Source organism: Stigmatopora argus, chromosome 12 (genome assembly GCF_051989625.1).
Source record: "Stigmatopora argus isolate UIUO_Sarg chromosome 12, RoL_Sarg_1.0, whole genome shotgun sequence".
NCBI lineage: Eukaryota > Metazoa > Chordata > Actinopteri > Syngnathiformes > Syngnathidae > Stigmatopora > Stigmatopora argus.
The window spans coordinates 5,942,501-5,962,142 of NC_135398.1; the positions used below are offsets into that span (position 1 = coordinate 5,942,501).

The following is a 19,642-nucleotide window of genomic DNA, read 5'->3' on the forward strand; positions in this document are numbered from 1 at the left end:
GTTTTGGCCAACTACTCATAAAGGGTCTGTTTTTTTATATTATGTATTGAGTTTTACAATAAACATGTATATTTATCATTTCTGATTTCCATTTAGCTGTTGTTGTGTAATACCACAGCTGTAGCATTTTACAGAAGAAATAATGTCTAAAAACAAAAAACAAAAAAACCCACTCATAATTGATGAATGATGGAACAGATTTAAGACAAGAACAAATTTTCGGGAGCACAAGTCGTCTTTTAAACTAGAGAAATCTCAGATGAACCATCGTGTTAGAACTATTTCCTTAAAATATTTATTGTTACTGTCTATTGAAATATTAGGGCTATTTATTATTGAAGTGCAAATCTTATGCAATGCTCCTTGAGTCTTCAAACGCCTACTCTTTTTGCTCTCTTCAGGTACTTTCCATTCCGATGACCTCCCACTATGTTACTGTATCCACATAGTTCATAAATTCCTTAAATAGACTCATTGTCATCTAATTAATTGTAACAGACAAGCAACTTCTTTTGTGTTGTTAACATCTAGTCCCCACTCCTATCTGTTTCTTTTTTGAACTGTCCGGTACATGATTGACTACGTCTCTTTTTTTTGCACTCGTGTCGTAGATGGGTGTTTAGTTAGTACTGGTGAGTGACCCTCCTTTTTTGTGCGTGTAGGGATGTCTCCAAAGAACTCCAGAAACCTCCCTTAAGGTTCCTGTGATCCATCCAGAGAATCAGCCCTGGGGGGAAAATAGGCAAAGACCATGACTAAAGAAGCCAGTAATGGTGGTAAGTTAAATCTGCCTACTCTGAGAATTTTGTCACATCCTTATGTAGCTTTGTGAATTGCAACCACTTCCTGATTTACCTTTATCTTTGCATAGTGTAAACTGCTCTCATTCTCCCCCCACTTCCTCTCTTCGCACTCACTGGCTGTAAGAATACAATCATTCTTTTTAGCATTAAAGGAAGAGGGAAGCTATAATATACATGACCTTCATAAGAAAAACACAATACACAAATATCCAATTTCTTTTGACTATAATGAAAAAAAAAATCAAAACTCACGGGCGCTGCCATTTTGAAACGAATGCAACTTTAGTTTTATTCAAGCTCCAGTGAGCTGGAGGTAATTTAAGGGCAGCCAGCCAGGATATGTCACAGAATGTTGTGGGCTTATCAATTTTGGGCTGTGAGGAAAAATAAAATGGCACATGAAGTTCCTAACTCAGATTATTCTGGCGAAAATTTTCAAAATGTCTTCTCACAAATACTTTGTCTTCCTGGTAATATTGGCTTTTATTGACGTTTGGGATTTTGCCACACACTTCATAATTTTTGTTTCAAAGCACAACCAACGAGCAGTATTGTGGAGTTAAATTATTTTTTCTTCTTCTAGCAAGAATATAATTGCTGTAAATTTTCAGACAAGTCCATAGACAAGCTGGACTCGAACCTCTTCCAGTTTTACATGGCTGACAAAAATGTACTTCAGTGACAGCAAATGATTGCATTCCATCTGTCAAATGTAAAATATCCACAGCATTGTTGTAGTTCATTAGTTGATTTAAGCACAGCATTTAAGTACCGGTATATGCACTGTGCACATTACAACCACAGCGCGCACAGTTGTGAAAGTGAAGGGCAAGAGGAAGTTCGAAAAAAAGGGATGCAGAGAGACCCGAATAACAAGGTGACCATATTTGGCATAAGATTAATGCAAGCAGAAGATGCAAATGAGATAAAGGAGCGGTTGTCATGGAGACTTGATGTTGCGCAGTGATGGTTCGCTGTAAATCTGACCACAATTGCAGTATAGCCGTTGCTAAGCAGAAGGCGCTATTGTGAGTGAGCAAAAGGGGAGAGTGAGGGAAGTAGCGGAAGGTCGAAGCGAAAATGTTCCTTCATGGTGCGGTGTGTTGCATCAGCGTGACCTTTGCTTAAAGTGGCTTTGTCTGTCTGAGTGGCACTTCAGCCCTAGACACGCTCAGGTAAGATTATTCTCAGCACACTGTACATCGCTTCTAATATGTGTTTGGAATGTATCACTTTTGATCAGTTTAGTCATGTAAGGTTGTTGTTTTTTCATATTAACTTCGAAATGTTTGCTCGCAATGTAGGTTGCTCTGTACATAACGGTGTCCAGTTTAATTGTTGGAATACAATTGTCTAGGTTAGTAGAATTTTCTATTATACAAATGAGCATTTGTTTGCTTTTTTTGCGGCGTATGTCACGCTGTATCTTGCCGGAGAACCCGCTAGGGCCCCAAATGAGAAGCTTCTTCGGAAAGGGTGTTTCTATTCGATTTGTTTTTATCTGGAAGATAAGCTTCCAGCTTGTGTAGAAAGGCGCGCACACAGATACACACACACACACATTCTTTCCAGTGCCAGATGAGGACGATCAGGCAGTGTGCTATTTCCTCGCTCTGTATTTCAAAGTTGACAGCTCGCTTGAAATACACCTGCCTCCCCCTCCACTCTCGACGTGGAAAATAATTTTAAAGAAAACCACACGATAAAGCACGAAAAGCGCTATACTCACTCTCCGTGGTGGTTTTCAGGAGGTTCATATGGGCAACTTGTATCAGCTTTCTTGTACGTTTTTTTAATGTGCACTGTATTAATAGCATGGTTGTTTTTATAGCATATGCCTTGTTCCTAATATAACATGTAACACAATCAGGAAATTACACTGCCGGGGTTATTTCGATTTTTGATTTTGCTGCCACCAAAATAAATTCTAGTTAAACAGGTTAGTTTGATTGCTGCTCCCAGCTGTTGGCCTTTTCTGCAGGCAGGCCGTGTGCTCTACTGCAGTCGTATCGTCGAGATGCTCTGTAATGGAAGCCTAATGTGTATTTGCGGCTTAGTGATAGATGAGCAGTCAGAGGTTGGCACACCAAAGCTCAGGGACATTTCCTCAGGAGAGTGAGAGTTCACATTAGCCAGCCCGTGGCGTTCACAGGAGGTTGGGAAATAGCAGAGCTCTGACACGATGGGACAGTTTAAAGTGGAAATTTGCTATCATCAGCGGTGCAGGGAAAGTTGAAACATTTTGAGAATAGTGAAAAAATTGAAGATGAATTGTAAAGTAAGCAAGCATCCTCATACCTCCTTGCCATAATGGGGAAAAAAGCAACATTCTATCCGTTTAGCATCTTGTCACAAACATTTTCGCTTTGAAACTGTTAAAAATTAACAGCTTAGATGTGTCCAGTTGGTGGAATTCCCCTTAAACTCCGTTTTGTAGTTACACATGTGCCACTTCCTGCTTTCAGTGGGGGTAGTGTTAACGTTGATTAACGGGTGTGAAGTTCTTTTTTTGTAGCATTACTGCATGTGCTTGAAATGGGTATTTTTCTAAATATAATAACATTATTAAATTTAATAAGGCCGGGTTTTTCAAAATTTTAATTGAACATATTTCAGAATTTACTGTATGTTAATATGTTTGAAATTGTTGGAAAGGGAACAATAAAGCAGACATGGAGTAGCATGAAAGCCAGTACATACAGAACTGGTTTTCATTGTGTTTATTATTATGTCTTAAGTGGCTAAATGAGAAATCTATCTGACGTCGTCAAACGGGGGAATTGGACAAGTCTGGACTTGTGAAAAACACAAGCGCAAGCTTCTGGTTCTTGGAAAGAACATGCGAATAATTAGAGAATAATTATGTTGTCTGAAGTACCAAAGTGATTAAAACAGGTCAGTGTAAGATAACCATTCCATAATAAACAATTAGAAGTATTGTAAAAAGCCATGAATGAAGAGAGCTTAGCTTCAGTGGATGAAATTCTACAGCTGTTCGTACGGATCCCAGTTTTTGACGGTTTTCCGCATCACGTTTATGTTGGCCAATCCTAATGAAATAAATGTGTATCTTCCTGTGAATTACATACTCCAAGATAGTGTTGCAGCTGTGACTGCAGCTTATACCATTGGGTTTAAGGGCACACCGTGTCAATTAGACATGACTTATCACGAGCTTTGTGTGTAAGCAGTGCAGAATTAGAAACGTTGAGATTGGGAGTGAATAGAAACACATGCAAAGCTTTGGGATACTTAAAATGAAATTATCATGCCCTTGTAACACGAGAATGGCAGAGACTATTATAGACATCCGCCAATGCCAAGTATTCTGAAAAAAATGGACACCTTGTAGAAGAGTTTTATGGATCTGTTTGTAATGATTTTGCTGACAAGAAACAAAACTGGAATAGTTGGCATTCCTTCCAAGCTATGCGGTAGAAGTGATTATTTTAACTAAAATGTTTTCATTGCTTTCTTGGAGATAATCGGTCAACAAAACAAAATTAAGGTCTTCAAAATAAAAACACCGGAAAAGGCCACCATAAACTCTCTCGAACAGACTTCCTGGAAACCTTGCTGCACCCTTTGTCAAACTTGTTAACAGCCACTAGTGCAACGGAGTATTTTTGTGCATTGTGCAAAAGTACCTTTGAATCACGTAAACTAGAACAGCAACAGACATGCTAGAGAAGGAGGCAACATGGTCATCTAAATGCTATATCTACACGACCACCAGTTTCAGCTAGATTTTAGCTAATGTACAGTCTCGACAAGATGGGTGAGGCGAGAGCCAGAATAACGGCAGATGTTCAGGGTAGGGATGAAATACTGCTTGACGGACATTAAAAACCTTATGGTAAAGTGCACCTTTATATCTACCGATGTGCGTTCAGGCTGGCCAGTTACAGTCCACTACGGGCTAAGGAAATACATACAGCAGAGGTTCTACTGCATTACGTCATCGATAAACCAAGACCGCACACTTAGACGTTGTGTTTTGAAGCAGTTGGAGATTTTAAGTTATGTTCAGAAGAGATTTTTGGGGACACTACAGACAATTGCAACTATGCGAGTTTGTTGAATAACAGGTTTGGTTTTTTTTGTAAATGTCTGCAAACCCTTTTCTTAGATCTCTGATACAGTAGCTGCAATTTATTCTTCGTTTGCCTTGTCTCCTCTCTGGATTGTACACATCTCATTTTGTATTTGATCTGCATCCTCAGCCTCCTGCCACTCTCTTCCTGCACTCCCTTGATATCCGTCTTTATCTTATTTCAAGTCTCAATTCATCCCCTGTCTCAGTGATAGACTTCCGGGTCTGACTGTGTACGCAATGGCCATGTTCCTCTTTTGAAGGAGCCAGGAGGGAGGGGGCGTGGTCCGCCTGCAGTAAGGAATCGAAGGAATATGAGGGGACTGCAGGGTCGGGTCTGCTGTGGCGTCAGAGCTTCCGGCTCCTCCACAGCTGTTGCTACTGCTCCTTCTACCCCCAGCCACCCATACGCAGCAATTTTCTTGGGCAGCAGACAGACTATCTAGAGAATGTCGGCACATTTTTGCCCCTGAAGCATAGCTCCGCCACTTGAAGAGGCAACATCGGGGAAACACGTACAGGGCAAACGCTGCAACGTACACACGCAGTCGCAGACACACACTCCTCCCTCTCTTTCCTCCCTCCCTCTATCACTGTGGTGCTAGACTGCACAGCTCGTCCACTCACTCGCTGCTGATTCACCCGCTTGCCTCTCCTCTGCCAGTCGCTCTGCCGTGCTGTGCTCTGCCTGCCTGCCTGCCTGCCTGAGAATGGTCCAGCCGGTGCCTGGGGGTCTGCTGTCGCAGCCTGTCTGAACACACGCACAAAGAGTCGGTCGACACGCGGAAGCACTCACGTATTATCTGGAGAGCAATGTGAGAGGTAAGAGCTCCCTTCGTAACCCTCCTCCCTGCCACAGTGGTTTATCTCGATCTTTCCTCCTGTGGGTGCTGCAGTCTTGACTTTCCAAAGTGGGCGTCTGTGCATTGAGGCATAAGCGACAATGTGGGGATTGCTGTCCTTAGTGATTGCTCTGTGTAACCATCATGTGTCCTGTGATAACTCTTGTGTATTCAGTCTATGTGGCAAAGGGTTAACATCTGTTTATTACAGCTTGTTTTACAGCTATTGGCACTGACACACACTCACGCACGCAGTCAGAAACACTCTTGCCTCAAAGCGGACAGTCACAATAGCCATTTCCTGAGGCTAGTTCACCAGAACATTTTCTGACGTGCGTATGTGTCCACCCGCATGTGCTCCGAGGGCCGTTGTTGATCCAGGAAGAAGTAGAAGATAATCAATAGATCACCCACTCGCCTCTCCTTCCCCATGTCTGACTCAACACTCTTTGTAGTTGTCCCGCAGAGCATGTTTATGACGTTGAGGAATGGTAAAATTTGATTCCCTATCCTCCATTGCTGCGTCAGCCCAAAAGGGAAGCATGATTTTGCACGTTTGTGTGTGTGTGTGTGTGTGTGTGTTTCTCTCAACGTGTGGGTGTGTGTCCGCACCGCAAACTACCGCCCTGCTGCATGTAAATTATATGTGACATGTGAAACTGCTGCTTCCTTATATGGTAAGCACAGTATTTCAGTACAGTAGAATCCTGCCAAGCATTCTGGGTCGCGGCGGGAGAGTGTGTGTTTGAGTGGGTGACTCTGTCTGCGGGAGTGTGTGTCTGTGTGTTTCACTGCGTGAGTGTTTGCATGTGTCTGGTGGAGGGGGAGTTACCAGAAGAGAGGGACAAAGTTGCGAAAAAGAAACAGGGGCAAGAAGAACGAAACAAGCAAATGGAGGGAACCTTCTTCGCAATGTTTGAATTGAATTAAAAGTAAGTAGTTCTGTTTTCTTTTTGTTTTCTGAATTCAAATGAGATATCTGTCCTCAAAAATAGTATCTTTACTGTATCACATGAATATAATCGGAGCCTAGAAGGTTATTGCGTTTTTCTTTTTTCCAATTGCCATAACTCAATAACGGCCCAAATGACATCGGCATGCGATTCTTCTAAAGTCATGATAAGATAAGCGGATCTTCTGAAGTTGAAGAAATTTATATTTTCGTTCTTTTTGCCTTACCAATGCTCATTTCTGGTGACTCTCTAGGCTAACTGTACTGTGTCTGTGGTTGGGGTAATGACCTGGAATGTTGTTGTGATTTGGTGGGAGTCAGTAGGTAGCTCAGGCAGTGGTGCTCATGTGCACACATGCTATCACTAGTACAGTATATATATATATATATATATATATATATATATATATATATATATATATATATATATATATATATATATATATATATATATATATATATATATATATATATATATATATATATATCTATATCTAATATTATATATATACATATATATTAATACATATATATTATATATACATATATATATATACATATATTATATATACATATATATATATCATACCTGTCAACCTCTGCCGATAACTGCCCTTATAAATGATTATTGATTCCCCTTACAAACCCCCAAAAAACCTTACAAACACCGTACGAGTCGTACGGTGTTTGTAAGGTTTTTTGGGGGTTTGTAAGGGGAATCAATAATCATTTATAAGGGCAGTTATCGGCAGAGGTTGACAGGTATGATATATACATATATATACATATATATATATATATATATATATATATATATATATATATATATATATATATATATACATATGCACATATATATAATATATATTATATATATACATACATATATATATACATATACATATATCTATATATATATTACATATACATATACAGGTATATATTCTCCCATACAGATGACTAGTTACCTCATTTTGTATGAGCAAAAACCTACAATATTTGCTGATTTTGCTAAACAGCTGTCCATGCTCATGTGGAGCCCATGATATAGGTACATGCAGGATTATATGCTTGACAGCATTGGCGCTGACAGGTTAAGCCTTTATTAGACAGGGGCTTTTCTCTGTTCCAACTGTGTTATGACCACGTTTCAACAATATTTCGCAGCTTTGTGCGACCAGGAGACCGTTCCTATAAAATTCCTCACTGAGCCCAAACAAATTGTTTATGGCATGCCGTCAACACGAATATTTGACGACTGAACGTTCTGTAATGTTTGGATGTAAATGTAATATTTTTTTGGACAAATGATTAGAAATGTGATGCAATTGATTCTCAAGACCAGTCTGAGTCATTCTGTTTCTGGGGAAAGTAGCAAGTAACTTAAGTGTGTTTTTCCGTTGTTGTGTCCACTGCTGCTCTTTCGAGGTTCTCTTTGCCCTACTTTCTGGACATTTTCAACTAGGAAAAAGGGAGAATGACATTTAATAACACATTTAAAAAGGCGGTTTGCAGTAGTATAATTGTTAACATGATGTTACTTAAGCTATTAACCAATCCCAAATCCCCGAATATTTAAAAAAAATGGTGACACACAATCAGATGATTATTTAAGTATACGTAGTGTATAGGTAGGAACAACTATTCCGCTACAACAAAATAGTAATGCTAGCAATAAAACTGTGAAAAGGGTACATTTGTTACGTCGATAGCATGCTTATCATAATGGAGTATTGCTGTGGGACTGGTAGGAATCGAATAGAGAGATGGTGTCCCAAGCTGTCAAATGCGAGTGGATCCTTTAGCGTTGCTTCTATTCGGTAGACTTAGACTCAGTTGTTGAAAACAAGAAATAGGTTTTTTTATTTTTTTTATTTTCCAGAGCTACTGAGTCCCAAAGTAATCATTAGGTCAGTGCACAGCTCAGGGAATCTGCCATGTTTGTTTGTGAGTTCTCCTGAAATTATTGACATGTCGTCTCTGTTTGGATGTTTTTGTGATGATTTCTTGAAAACCTAATTAGCAAAAGATGGGGCCAGGGAGCAAATTTCTTTTGACAGATCATTTTTGTTATATGCTCTACTTGCTGTTTTACTGAAAACTTAACAATTCTACTAAAATACTTTATATTTTAAACTCCCCCTTTAATAACACATTTCTACTTTACACTTGTTTTGCTCGCTGCAAGCATTGTTTGTTCTTAACCAGCCCACTGAACATGGTTGTGTCTCCATTATTAGAAAGCCGAGCAAGCACTTCTCACACTTGACGAGGTTTGCAGTGCTCTCTGAAAATTATTAACTAAACGAAAGTTGCACAGATAACGACGGCAAGAAATACAGCTGATATGGAAAGTAAACACAACCCTGAAGAAAACGACCGTGGTTAGATTTTTTTTGTTTTGTTTAGTATTTCATTTTTTAAAAAGTGATTGATATTGATGTTCTCTGTCTACATTATGAAATTACATTACATAATTTTAGCACCAGCATTTGTCATCCTTGATTTCTTACACTACTTTTCACAAAAATTATGAAGGTACATACACTTACATATTTGGAGAAGGGCCATGGGTCGATAAAGAAGCCATTTTATTTGCCTGTGAATGGAAGACCAAACACCCTTATATATAAATTTCCCCCAATAATATTTGCAACATTTTTCTTAACTATGTTGTGGGTAATCATGAAGGAGGTTTTGCATGTATCATGCTGCTACAAATTTGGATATCTTTCACATTTTGCTGCAGTTACAAAAAGTTGTGTACCATAGGGATGGAAGTCATAACAGATCATTTTAAAGAAATTCTATTAAGTTGTTGACATTATGACAAAGCCAAAAATTTGGAGTACTCAAAAATAGTGTACACAATGGTAAGGTGCTGGTCAACTATTACTTAATGACTTGCATCAAATTGCCTTCTGAAAATATATATTTGTAGAAATATTTCTGAGAGCTGCTGATAATGTTCTAACGTGGTGATCTAGACAGTATAAATAAGATCCAATGAGTTTCTCATCAAGCCATTATCAGTAATATCCGCGTTGACTTCATCATATCCTTTGCGCAGAGATATACACAAAGATGCAATGTTGCATACGGTCGTGTAGACACCGAAACTTAAGGATAAACACCATCGGGACACTGTTTGTCTGTCTGTGTATGTGTGTATGCTAAACAAGGGGCTTCATTGTCTCCAAAGGTTGTCTAACAGAAGAATAACTGAGGTTTGTGCGTTCTTGGCTTAATCAAGTGAGTTAAACGAATAGTCGCAAGGGGGCTCAACACATTCCCAACTATGGTGAGGGTATGCAGAATGCAGTGTGTTTGTGTATTGTATCATGCATTTGTGGTCCTTCATCTGTCATTCTGTATCTGAGCTAATGCAGTGCAGCCTAGATTGAACAGAGTAGATGCTAGGCGTGTGTGGTATATACAGTAAACTAAAAATGTAGTACTTGTGATTCCTGACTAATCACGGCGACGTTTGTTGCTGACATCATCGTATCTGCTTCTGTGTGAAAATGGACTCGAGCATGTTTGACAAAAGACCTGCTTTCCAGGCATTTCTAGATCTACTGGGAGACGGTTGCTTAGCTTAACTTGCTCCAAGTCTGCAAAAGCAATGAGCTGCTTGCTGGACAGTTAACCTGGCTTAAACACAAGCCTTCAATGGTGGGAAGTTGTAGCTCTTAGTCACAATGCTTTGCCTCCATTGAAGAATATATGCCACATTTCTGAGAACTGTCACAAACAGCGCCAGCAGTAGGTTACAGTTTAAAAAAAAAACAGAAGGAATACTAAATAAGCTCACGAGAAATATAGTAACTGAAAAAACAGTAGGATATGTGTTTAGGCTTGTGGTGGCATACACAAAATGGAAGCTTGTTGCAGAAAGGAATAAGCAACTGAACAGCAAATCCATTTCATGCTCTAACATAATACAACAGTGATGCATTAAGATGAAATTCAACCAAGGCATTATTGCATGCATACACATGGTAAACATTAAATAAATATTCTCAAAATCATACACCTTTTTCTTATATTTTAATACATTTAAATGTATTCCGTTTTCCTTTGGAACTGTATTGTTGGTATTGATTAATGTTTTTTCTGGTTCTGACTATGGAAACCTAAAAAGACAGTGGTAAACATATATGTAAAGGTCAGAGAGGGCATTATTGACATGCTATAATCCCAGTAGCCACAGCAGCATCTTAATGGAGCCCTGCGGTGTTGCGTTTCCTCCTGGCGTCATCCACTTTGATGACCTATCTTAGCACACTGTCACCCTGCCTCCACATCTATCAGTATGTTGAAGCCCAGCAGCAGCAAACAAAAGGAAACCTTCACTGCAGTCAAAAGCCGAAAATAGAAGCGCTGGCTGGAAGCTATCATTTTGTTCGTTCTGTTGCCATAGTAGATGTTGCAGCAAAACAAGCGAGATGTGGATTTTCTATGCTGCATCAACTTTCACTCAACTTGAGCTGTTGTGTCACTTGACTCACAGTAGATCACCCTATGTCCCCTTTAAGGAAGGACCATCATAACTATGAACCGCACCCTCTGTGTTGTTTTCTCGTCGGTGCTTAAGTACGTAGTTAGTCATGCTGACAACTCTTAAGACCTGCCCGTATGAAACACATTATTTTTTATTGCGGAATTCTGTGCTCATCTATGCTCCATTCTCAGTATTTGGCTTAGGTTAACGGACAGTACCGAAGAGCACATCCGCCACAAAATTGCTTTTGTGACTCATTGGCAAAGTAAAGAAAGATAAATACACGCTTGCTTGCTTTTTAAGTTAGAAGGCTTATTTCTAAAGGCTGATCTTCCCCTGATTTTGTCTCTTTCGCTTTCTTACCATCCATCTTCCCTTCTACTATTCCCGTTGACCTTGCACCAGCTTTCAAGACCTTGGACTTGAATTGATAGACGTGCCCTCATCCACAGTATGAGTGACCTTTGTAACGGAGGCACTTTGTCATGTAGCATGAATTCAATTGAAAAATGTGATCTTTAAGACCTGAATCACACAAGACTATTTGAATGAATTTTCGAAAAAGCATGGCCTACTGGTAAATGATGAAGCAATCAATAAAAGAAGGATGCCCATATTCAGGCATGAGGGATCATATTGCGCGCTCATCATGAGGATTACTTCACAGCGCTGCAGCCTCGCACACTTAAACAAAAAAGTGAATCCAAATATTTCTGACTGGGTGGGGTGTTCCATGTATCAAGTGATTACCACATATCACTTGACTAAAGAGAGGTAGTAGTACATTAATTACTGTTAGCAATATTGCAACCCATAGCTGCAATCGTCCTCAGTAGTTTTAAAGCTGTGGCTAAAATTGTGCCATTTTTATTTAAATTCAACTGCTTGCAATCTACTAAGGGTATGCAAATGCAGTGTATGCCTAGTATGAGCTGGAATAGGCAAAGCAGTGTCGTTTCATTTGTTAGGATGTGCAATTTTATAATTCAGTTGTTATTTAAGATAAAGTGTGGTGGAATAACCACTGTGGTTCCTTGTGCAATAGTAGATTACATTATACTATCGGCTGGGGTACCTTTTCTCATATTCAGCATTTAACCGGAAAATGACTATCAATATTACAAATAATCATCTGATGTCCTCTATTTTCTCACTACAGTGCAGCCGCACCCAATCGTCTTTTTGTATGATTCATAAAAAAATGCATATTACCTCACATTTTTTTCTACAATAGCTGAACTTGTGTACACATTTTCAAACTGTTTTTTTAAATGTGAATAGTGAAACATTTTCAAAAGAAATCCAGCATAGATTAAATTTTCTAGTGCAATTCATCTTAGTTTTGTTTTATTTTGTGATGCACCATTCTTCTGTATTACATTGTCATAAGAGATCACCCGTCTAGTACATTTTTAGATGTTTTATATGGGTGGTTTACTGGACAATTTTATGAATGTAAATTGTGTGCTAGGTTTAATAAACATTGAGAACCATTGCTCTAAGTTGTACGATCATATGAGCGCTCTTGTGCATCCAGTGCTCATTGCGCACATGTTAGTGTTTGTATTAAGATAAGACCTCCAATTCAAAGGTCATTCATAGCAGCAAGGCCACTTTTCCTATCACATCATGTAGTGTGAAAGCAAGTCGTAACTTCACTCTCTCTTTTGTACAAACACATCAAAACCATGATGCTGGGTCATCATGACCAGGGCTTCTGTGTTGCAGGACTCTATTCTAGCACATTGCAGTGCTGCAGTGCCTTAACGTTCATAGTTCTTAGCATTGCTCAAAGTACACACACTCTTCTGGGAAAAGGATTTCTCTACACAGGGTGTGGTGACTTACCCCCCTACTTTGATAAGAGCAGAATTGTTGCTCAGTAGTCTGACCATTAAATTCCGTTGCTTTCACCAGAAATAGAAAGTAATACCCAAAATAAAACACGCCCACACATTCTTTATTGCATATTATGATTAGATAACTAACTAGACCATGTGACCAAACCTGATCAAAAATCTGTTGACTTTCATTATGATGCACCTTACTTGTTAGAATTTTTTTTAAAAGAAAGAACTTAGTTTTGACCGCCTTTTTTGCTCCAGCAGTAGGCAGGTTGGCCTTCTCTAGGCTCCTCCTCCTCTTACCTGGCGCTTGGCCCAGAATGTTGCTGCAGCTCTCATTGGCCCACACTCCCATGCAGCTTTGCAAGGAGGGAAATGACTAACCTCTTTCCCTTCATGCCCAGCCTCAACTTCCCCTTTTCTATCACCCTCTTCCCCTCTTTCGCTTTTCAGTCATATTTGCAAAGACTGCCTTTGCTGCGTTCCACTGTAAGTCATTTTAGATGGTTTTTGATCTCGTTTCGTTGCATCGATATGGCGGAAAGTTGTGAATGGCTGCTTTGTGCGCGCCACTGCTAGTTTGTGTGCGCGGTATCGCATGATGAATGCGTTTGCACACCATGTGTGTTTATCAGTGGGCGGGTGAAAGTTTTATTTGTTTAGCTGACAAGTATTACATTTTTAACATTTTCTCTACATTCTTCATTCGAAGCGTTGCATACCTTTTGTAGGACCTTGGTTTAAAAAAAAAGGTCACTGCCTGATCCCAAAAAGAAGCTTTTGAACCCTTTCCGCCTAAGTTCTCATTGTTTTCTCTCTCTCCCCAGAGGAAGTGCCTTTGTTGATGTGTGCCGCAGCTTTGACCTGCTTCTACCGCTGAAGCTCTACCTTCTCCCCGCCCCTCCTGCCTCGCTCGCTTGCTGCCACAGCGCAAGAAAAGGTGGCCGCACCCTCATCTGACTGCGCTCCGACCCGTTTGTCCATCCGCCGTCATCACCATCCACCCCTCCCAGTGGGTTCCATCTTCCGCTAATCCTCACCTGACAAGCCCTGCAGTCCAGTCCTACACAAGGCCCATCTAGAGCATCACACACCTTGCCTTTACTTACCCTTGCCTTGGACCTTCTAAGCCTCCACACAGTCCTTAGTGTCTTTAATCCCCCCCACAAAATAGACTACACCCAGATTATCACCTCTGTTGCCTGTTTCACCGCATCTTAACTAGAGGGCTTTCTTCTCCATACCGCTTTTGGCACCTGAATGTTCCAGAGAAGAAACCTCCACAAGCAATACGTGTGAACATTCAGACAGGCCGTCGTTTCCTGGATCAAATCAATTCACTTGTTTTGAGAAGATGGCACAGTAAAATTTACAGCCGTACTGAGTCCTGCAACATTTCACCCTGGACAGTATCACTCAAAGTCCTTTTTTGAATGCCATCTTAACTTTGCAGGCAAAATCAGCGTAATCCTCCAAACGTTAAGTGAATTCGTGGATTAAAACTCAAACAGTACTTTTTTCAACAAGTTCACCGATCTCATCTGGGAGATTGTTACCATGGCGATGAACATAGCGCAGATCCGCGACACAAAGTGGCTGACACTCGAGGTATGCAGAGAGTTCCAGAGGGGCACGTGTTCCCGTTCGGACCAGGAGTGCAAGTTTGCTCATCCGGCTAAGAGTTGCCAGGTGGAAAACGGACGCATCATCGCTTGCTTTGACTCACTTAAGGTAAGAAAACCAAACAGAAGCGGGGTAACATGAAGTGGGTGGAGGTAGACATGCATGACAAAGGCCATCGATAAGACACTGAGCGAATGCCGCGTGGCAGACTAAGTCACGAGCTCCAAATAGCAGTCTTTTACGGCCAGTGGAGAACGCACCATCTGGTCCCAGCATGTGCTTCTCTCTTGTCACTCCCATTTCTGGTCAGGTGATGAGAACATGTGATCAAGGGCCTAAAGAGGTGGGGAAAGAAGTCGAAATTTGTCGGTTTCACGAAGCCGAAGTTTTGCAGGCCTTCGCTCTAGCGCTCGTCTTTTTCAGTCAGTCGCATCAGTGTGTAGTTACACTGTAAACTCTGTTGAATGAATTATAGCCTCAACACAAACGTCTGCTGTGTGGAAATACTACATGAAAAAGGTTGTCACATCTCATCTCAGATGCCCTTAGCGCCACTTTTCATGAACGTCTGGTGAGAAATGAGCCGATAGCGCCATCATGTAGCACACAAACCACTTCCTGTGCCTCGAGGCAGTTAGACAAAGTTATTTTTTTATGAATACAAACACACACTGCGTTTGGTTTTGTAGTCAGATTTCAATTCATCTGAAAAAAAAGTTTTCGCAGATGTTTTACAGCAAGTAAGTACTAATTGGTTTTAGAACTTGAAACGAATAAATAGTATGTTAATGTTATGCAGTAGAAAAACTGTCCCACAAAAACAGTCTTTGTTTATGCTAACATAAATGTTGCAGTTTATTCGATGCTTCAATGCTCCACCCCAAAGTGTACTACCGATTTTATTGTTTCGACTTAAAAAAAAATACACATAGTGTGAGGTATGTTAAAAACTATTTTGAACAACATCCTCACCATTAAGAATTATGCTTTGTGTTTGGTGCATAATGTCTATGTGGAACTAGAAATGATGAAAAACGTGTTTCTTTGGGATGTACCCGACCGACCTACTTGCAAAGTACCATGGAAAATGATTCATATTTATTCGGCAGTTGTTTAAAAAAACAAAAAACGACTTTGCTAGAATTAAGTTGATCATCATGGGAAAAGGTAAGGAACAGAAGTGCTACAAATGCCTTTACAAATGACCCCCATCTATCTGAATGTCATGATCCCCGTGTTCAATACAGTGTCGACTTTCACTGACACAGCAGTCGAGCAGCAACGTGCAGGTTGAAGCCTCTTGATTTGTGAACACGTGTTTAAATTGTCTTTCATGCTGACAGAGTCAGCTACCAACCGGAAAGGAGTAACTGTCAGTTACACAGGGAGGTTATTTCAGTGAACTGAGGGCCTTCATTTGGAACCTTCAGAAAGATTTTCCATTAGGACTTGTCACATGGATGTTTGTTGGCAAGACATTTTTTTTCACCCACTTGTAATAAACTACAAAACATCGACGGAAACCCTCATTGGATAAGGAGAGACAGCGTGGATTTAGATTTTTCTGTCGCAGCTTTACACTTCAGTTGAGGACGTTAAACTATTAGCTCACTTATTCATGTTCACATTCCTCGGTATCGCTTGTCACCCCCATTATGCCATGATCTGACCCCGCCCCTTCTTCACTGTCCTGCAGCCTCTTGTATATGCATGTGCACACTCTTACTGCATGTGAGAGAGGATCGACCTTCTTCTGGAGGGTGTATAATTAGAACAGGTCTCACATGATCATCAGCGCATAGCTGAATAGGTCACACCCAAACCCAGTCATTTCACCAACAGTCTCTTTCCTCTCGAGCTGACCTCTTTTTATCATGCGACACACACTTGGCCGCCCAAGATAGAATTTTCAAACCGTTTCTATTCTATCACATCAGGCAGAACAGCTTTTTGCAGCTTTTTCACCGCATTAATGAGATATCTTCCTCAAATAAGATCAATCAATATAGTGTTTAACTAGGCCGTACTGTGTGTAAATTAGCCAGCACACTGCCCTTTTTGCAGTCTGTGTATTTGGTGGTGCAGGCAGCTCAGCAATGTGGAAGAGGTGTAAATATTTGGAGAAGGATAATGACTGGCTGAACCCCCTCATTTTAAAGTTGGCTTGTAACTTTTTAATGATTAACTCCTGAGCGAAAGGTTAAGTACAATCCTTGCAACTGGTAACCTACGCAATTGAAAAGCAAAGCACCTGCTGTGGCCATGTGGGTGGAATAAATCAGCCAAATACGTCAGACATTTAATGAATGTGCATATTTAGTATACCCATTTCTGAATTTAATGCCATTTAATTTTCAATACCAAAAGTTCCTTTAAAATAATCTAAATGGAGATTTTCCATTCCAGAGTTCTCGCTTTTGCCATCATGAATGTTTATTGGCTGTACTGTACATGCAAAGTAACATTTGAGCTAGTATATGGAATGTCTAGAAAAAATAATATAAATATAAAAGACCATTTCAAATAAAGTATAATAAATGAATCAAGCAAATTCTAATTGCAAAAAGGAGTAAATTACTTAAATCACAAATGATTGCCTGCATTTTTCACAAGTATAAAATAGGTTCACCATTGGTGGAGTCTAGTGAAAATAATTTAAAAAACTCCATACTACATATTTCAATATAATAAAATACTGCATTTATGAAATGGGACCTGACCTTCATCTAAGCCATAATATTAATCACACACATTCTGTTTAAATGAATACAATTTTTCTGCAAATACAGGGACGTTTGATTTGTTCTGATAAAGGAGTGTCAACCTCTAATTAAATCCAAAGTTTTCACATATTTTCTACACCCTGTTTACCAGGATTTTTAGATCCTGGGTACAATAAAAAACACACACACCCACATTTTTGTGTTATTATGTTATTCATATAAATATCAGATTTACTTCATAATGAATCTATGCAGTTAGTTATTTATAAGGGTTCACATCATTTTTAAATTTATGGCTATTTTATCATCGCCAACACAATTTTTAAAATTTTGCAATTCACCCCATCTAGATGTAGTACGTATGTATTATATTTAAGACAATGGTTTTTGTCTCTTCTCTGGATCCAACATTTCAGAATTTACTCTTGGGAGTCTATTATCTGTCTGTTAAGTGAAAACAAAAGTTATGCTAAACCTGATGGATAAATTGTTATAATCACATACAACCACCAGCTCATTTATGTAATTACATGCTATATTCTTTACTCTCATGACAAACTCTTTGCCTAATGACTTTTTTTTTTTATACATGTAAAGAAACTGTACTTAGGCCATTTGAAGCAAGCCTATTCTTGTCACACATTTTCTTTCCACTGGTGCTTATTTTCGCTTTCCTCCATCTTGATTTGCCGCTCAGTCTGGTTTTTACTTCAGGCCACACCCATGGTTCACATTACTCACATGCGCGCACACTTGCTTGCACACGCATGAATTCATGTGGTTTTAGGTAAATGACATCAACTCTGACCTAGTGTGAACCCACCAGCAGCAGGGCCTTGTCTAACCAAACAAAGCGCACTCTCCGTCGTAAAACAAGCAGCTTGGTAACGGTCTAAAGCGAGAATACTTTGAATACATACTGCCACGCCATTAACCACGTCGTCTGTCTGCTTGCTCACTCACTCGACACACCCACCACGATCTTGTCTGCCCTGTGAAGAAAAACAGGCCGACCGTGTGCGCATGCACGTGCGTGTTATGTCTGTGTTAGTGGTACTGTTGGAGCAAGTTCCTACTCCAAGCCAAGATTACATTCCCACAGACCCGAAGGCCTCATACCTTATCTTCCCTCTATCCTGTTCCCTCTATCTTGGTCTTTCTCTGACTCATATTTTTCTTAAGCTCTGACAGCATGTTTATGTCGAAGTAGTTAGGTATCAGCGTCAGGTAAACCACACACACAAACACAGTGGTGTAAATATTTGTTACGTTGCTTAGTGGACTGCAGTTATCCTGCTCTGGAATAAAATCAACATGGCAGGCTCAGTGTGTGGCTGTGTTCAGGGGCTAATGTCTATTTGACGCTTCTGTCACACTGCTAGTGGTAAATTAAATGATACAATACACATGACCCCATTTGAGGAAGTGTTACCATTTTAGTAGCCAACATAGAAGTTGTTATAATCTACAACTGTTCACTTTGATGTAAGGTGCTAGACCTAGTTTAACCGCCATTATCCGGTCACAGGCTTTACATCGACGCCCACCCGCAAATGGTTAAAATGCGTGACCGGACGTTTGGTCTCCGGACTTTTGGTCGCCGGACTTTTGGTCGCCGGACGTTTGGTCACCCGGACCCAAACAACGGGTGACCAAAAGTCTGGCGACCAAAAGTCCGGCGACAAAACAAGGTAAAACAACACGGTCTACGCATCAATAAAAGCCAACAATGGCCCTGAGCAGTTTCACTGAGCGGACGTGTGAGTGTAGAAGAGTTTGTATGTACATGAGTTGTCCCCTTAGGAAGGGACATCAGTCAGGGTCTTAACAAGTTCTCCAACAAAACACAATAAAAGTCCGGGAAATTTGGAGCTTTTCTTTAGCCTAATAATTAATAGGGCATTAAGTATGACTAAATAATAATTCGCAGTTTGTATTTAGGGAATTTGAGCAACAATTTTAAATGGTAATTATGAATAACCTTCCAGGCGACCAAACGGCCGAGTACCGTTAAAATGCACCATATGTGTCTGTTAACGTAGCCTTATAGTCCTTCATTAGACTTGCTTGCATGTCTTTGGAACCGAAATCCAAAGTATCTAGAGAAAAGCGATGTAAGCCCAGGACACGAACTACACATTAAGATGCTTCAATGGAGGTTAAAAAACAGGTATTTTGCTTGAATAACTCAAAAAAAAAAAAAGTTTTTTCAACCGCTGGAAACGTGTGTTAAGGATAGCATCACAATAATGTTTGTG

General features: G+C 40.0%; 1 protein-coding gene across 30 annotated transcripts in view; it reads left to right on the plus strand.

The window, feature by feature from the left end:
- The window catches only part of mbnl1 (muscleblind-like splicing regulator 1), a 46,572-nt gene that overhangs the window by 3,453 nt on the left and 23,477 nt on the right, over positions 1-19,642 (plus strand). For 4 of the 30 annotated variants that reach the window (XR_013304250.1, XM_077615362.1, XM_077615367.1 and 1 more), the window contains exons 1-2: positions 5,309-5,718; positions 13,866-14,769. Coding sequence is in view for 17 of the 30 variants with exons in the window: in XM_077615362.1 (XP_077471488.1) it covers positions 14,596-14,769 (174 nt within the window). In the remaining 13 variants the exon portion in view is untranslated. Of the gene's footprint in view, positions 1-662; positions 777-1,837; positions 1,979-5,300; positions 5,719-6,328; positions 6,671-13,428; positions 13,528-13,865; positions 14,770-19,642 lie in introns of those variants that run through there. The other 26 variants (XR_013304241.1, XR_013304243.1, XR_013304242.1 and 23 more) reach the window with 16 other exon arrangements.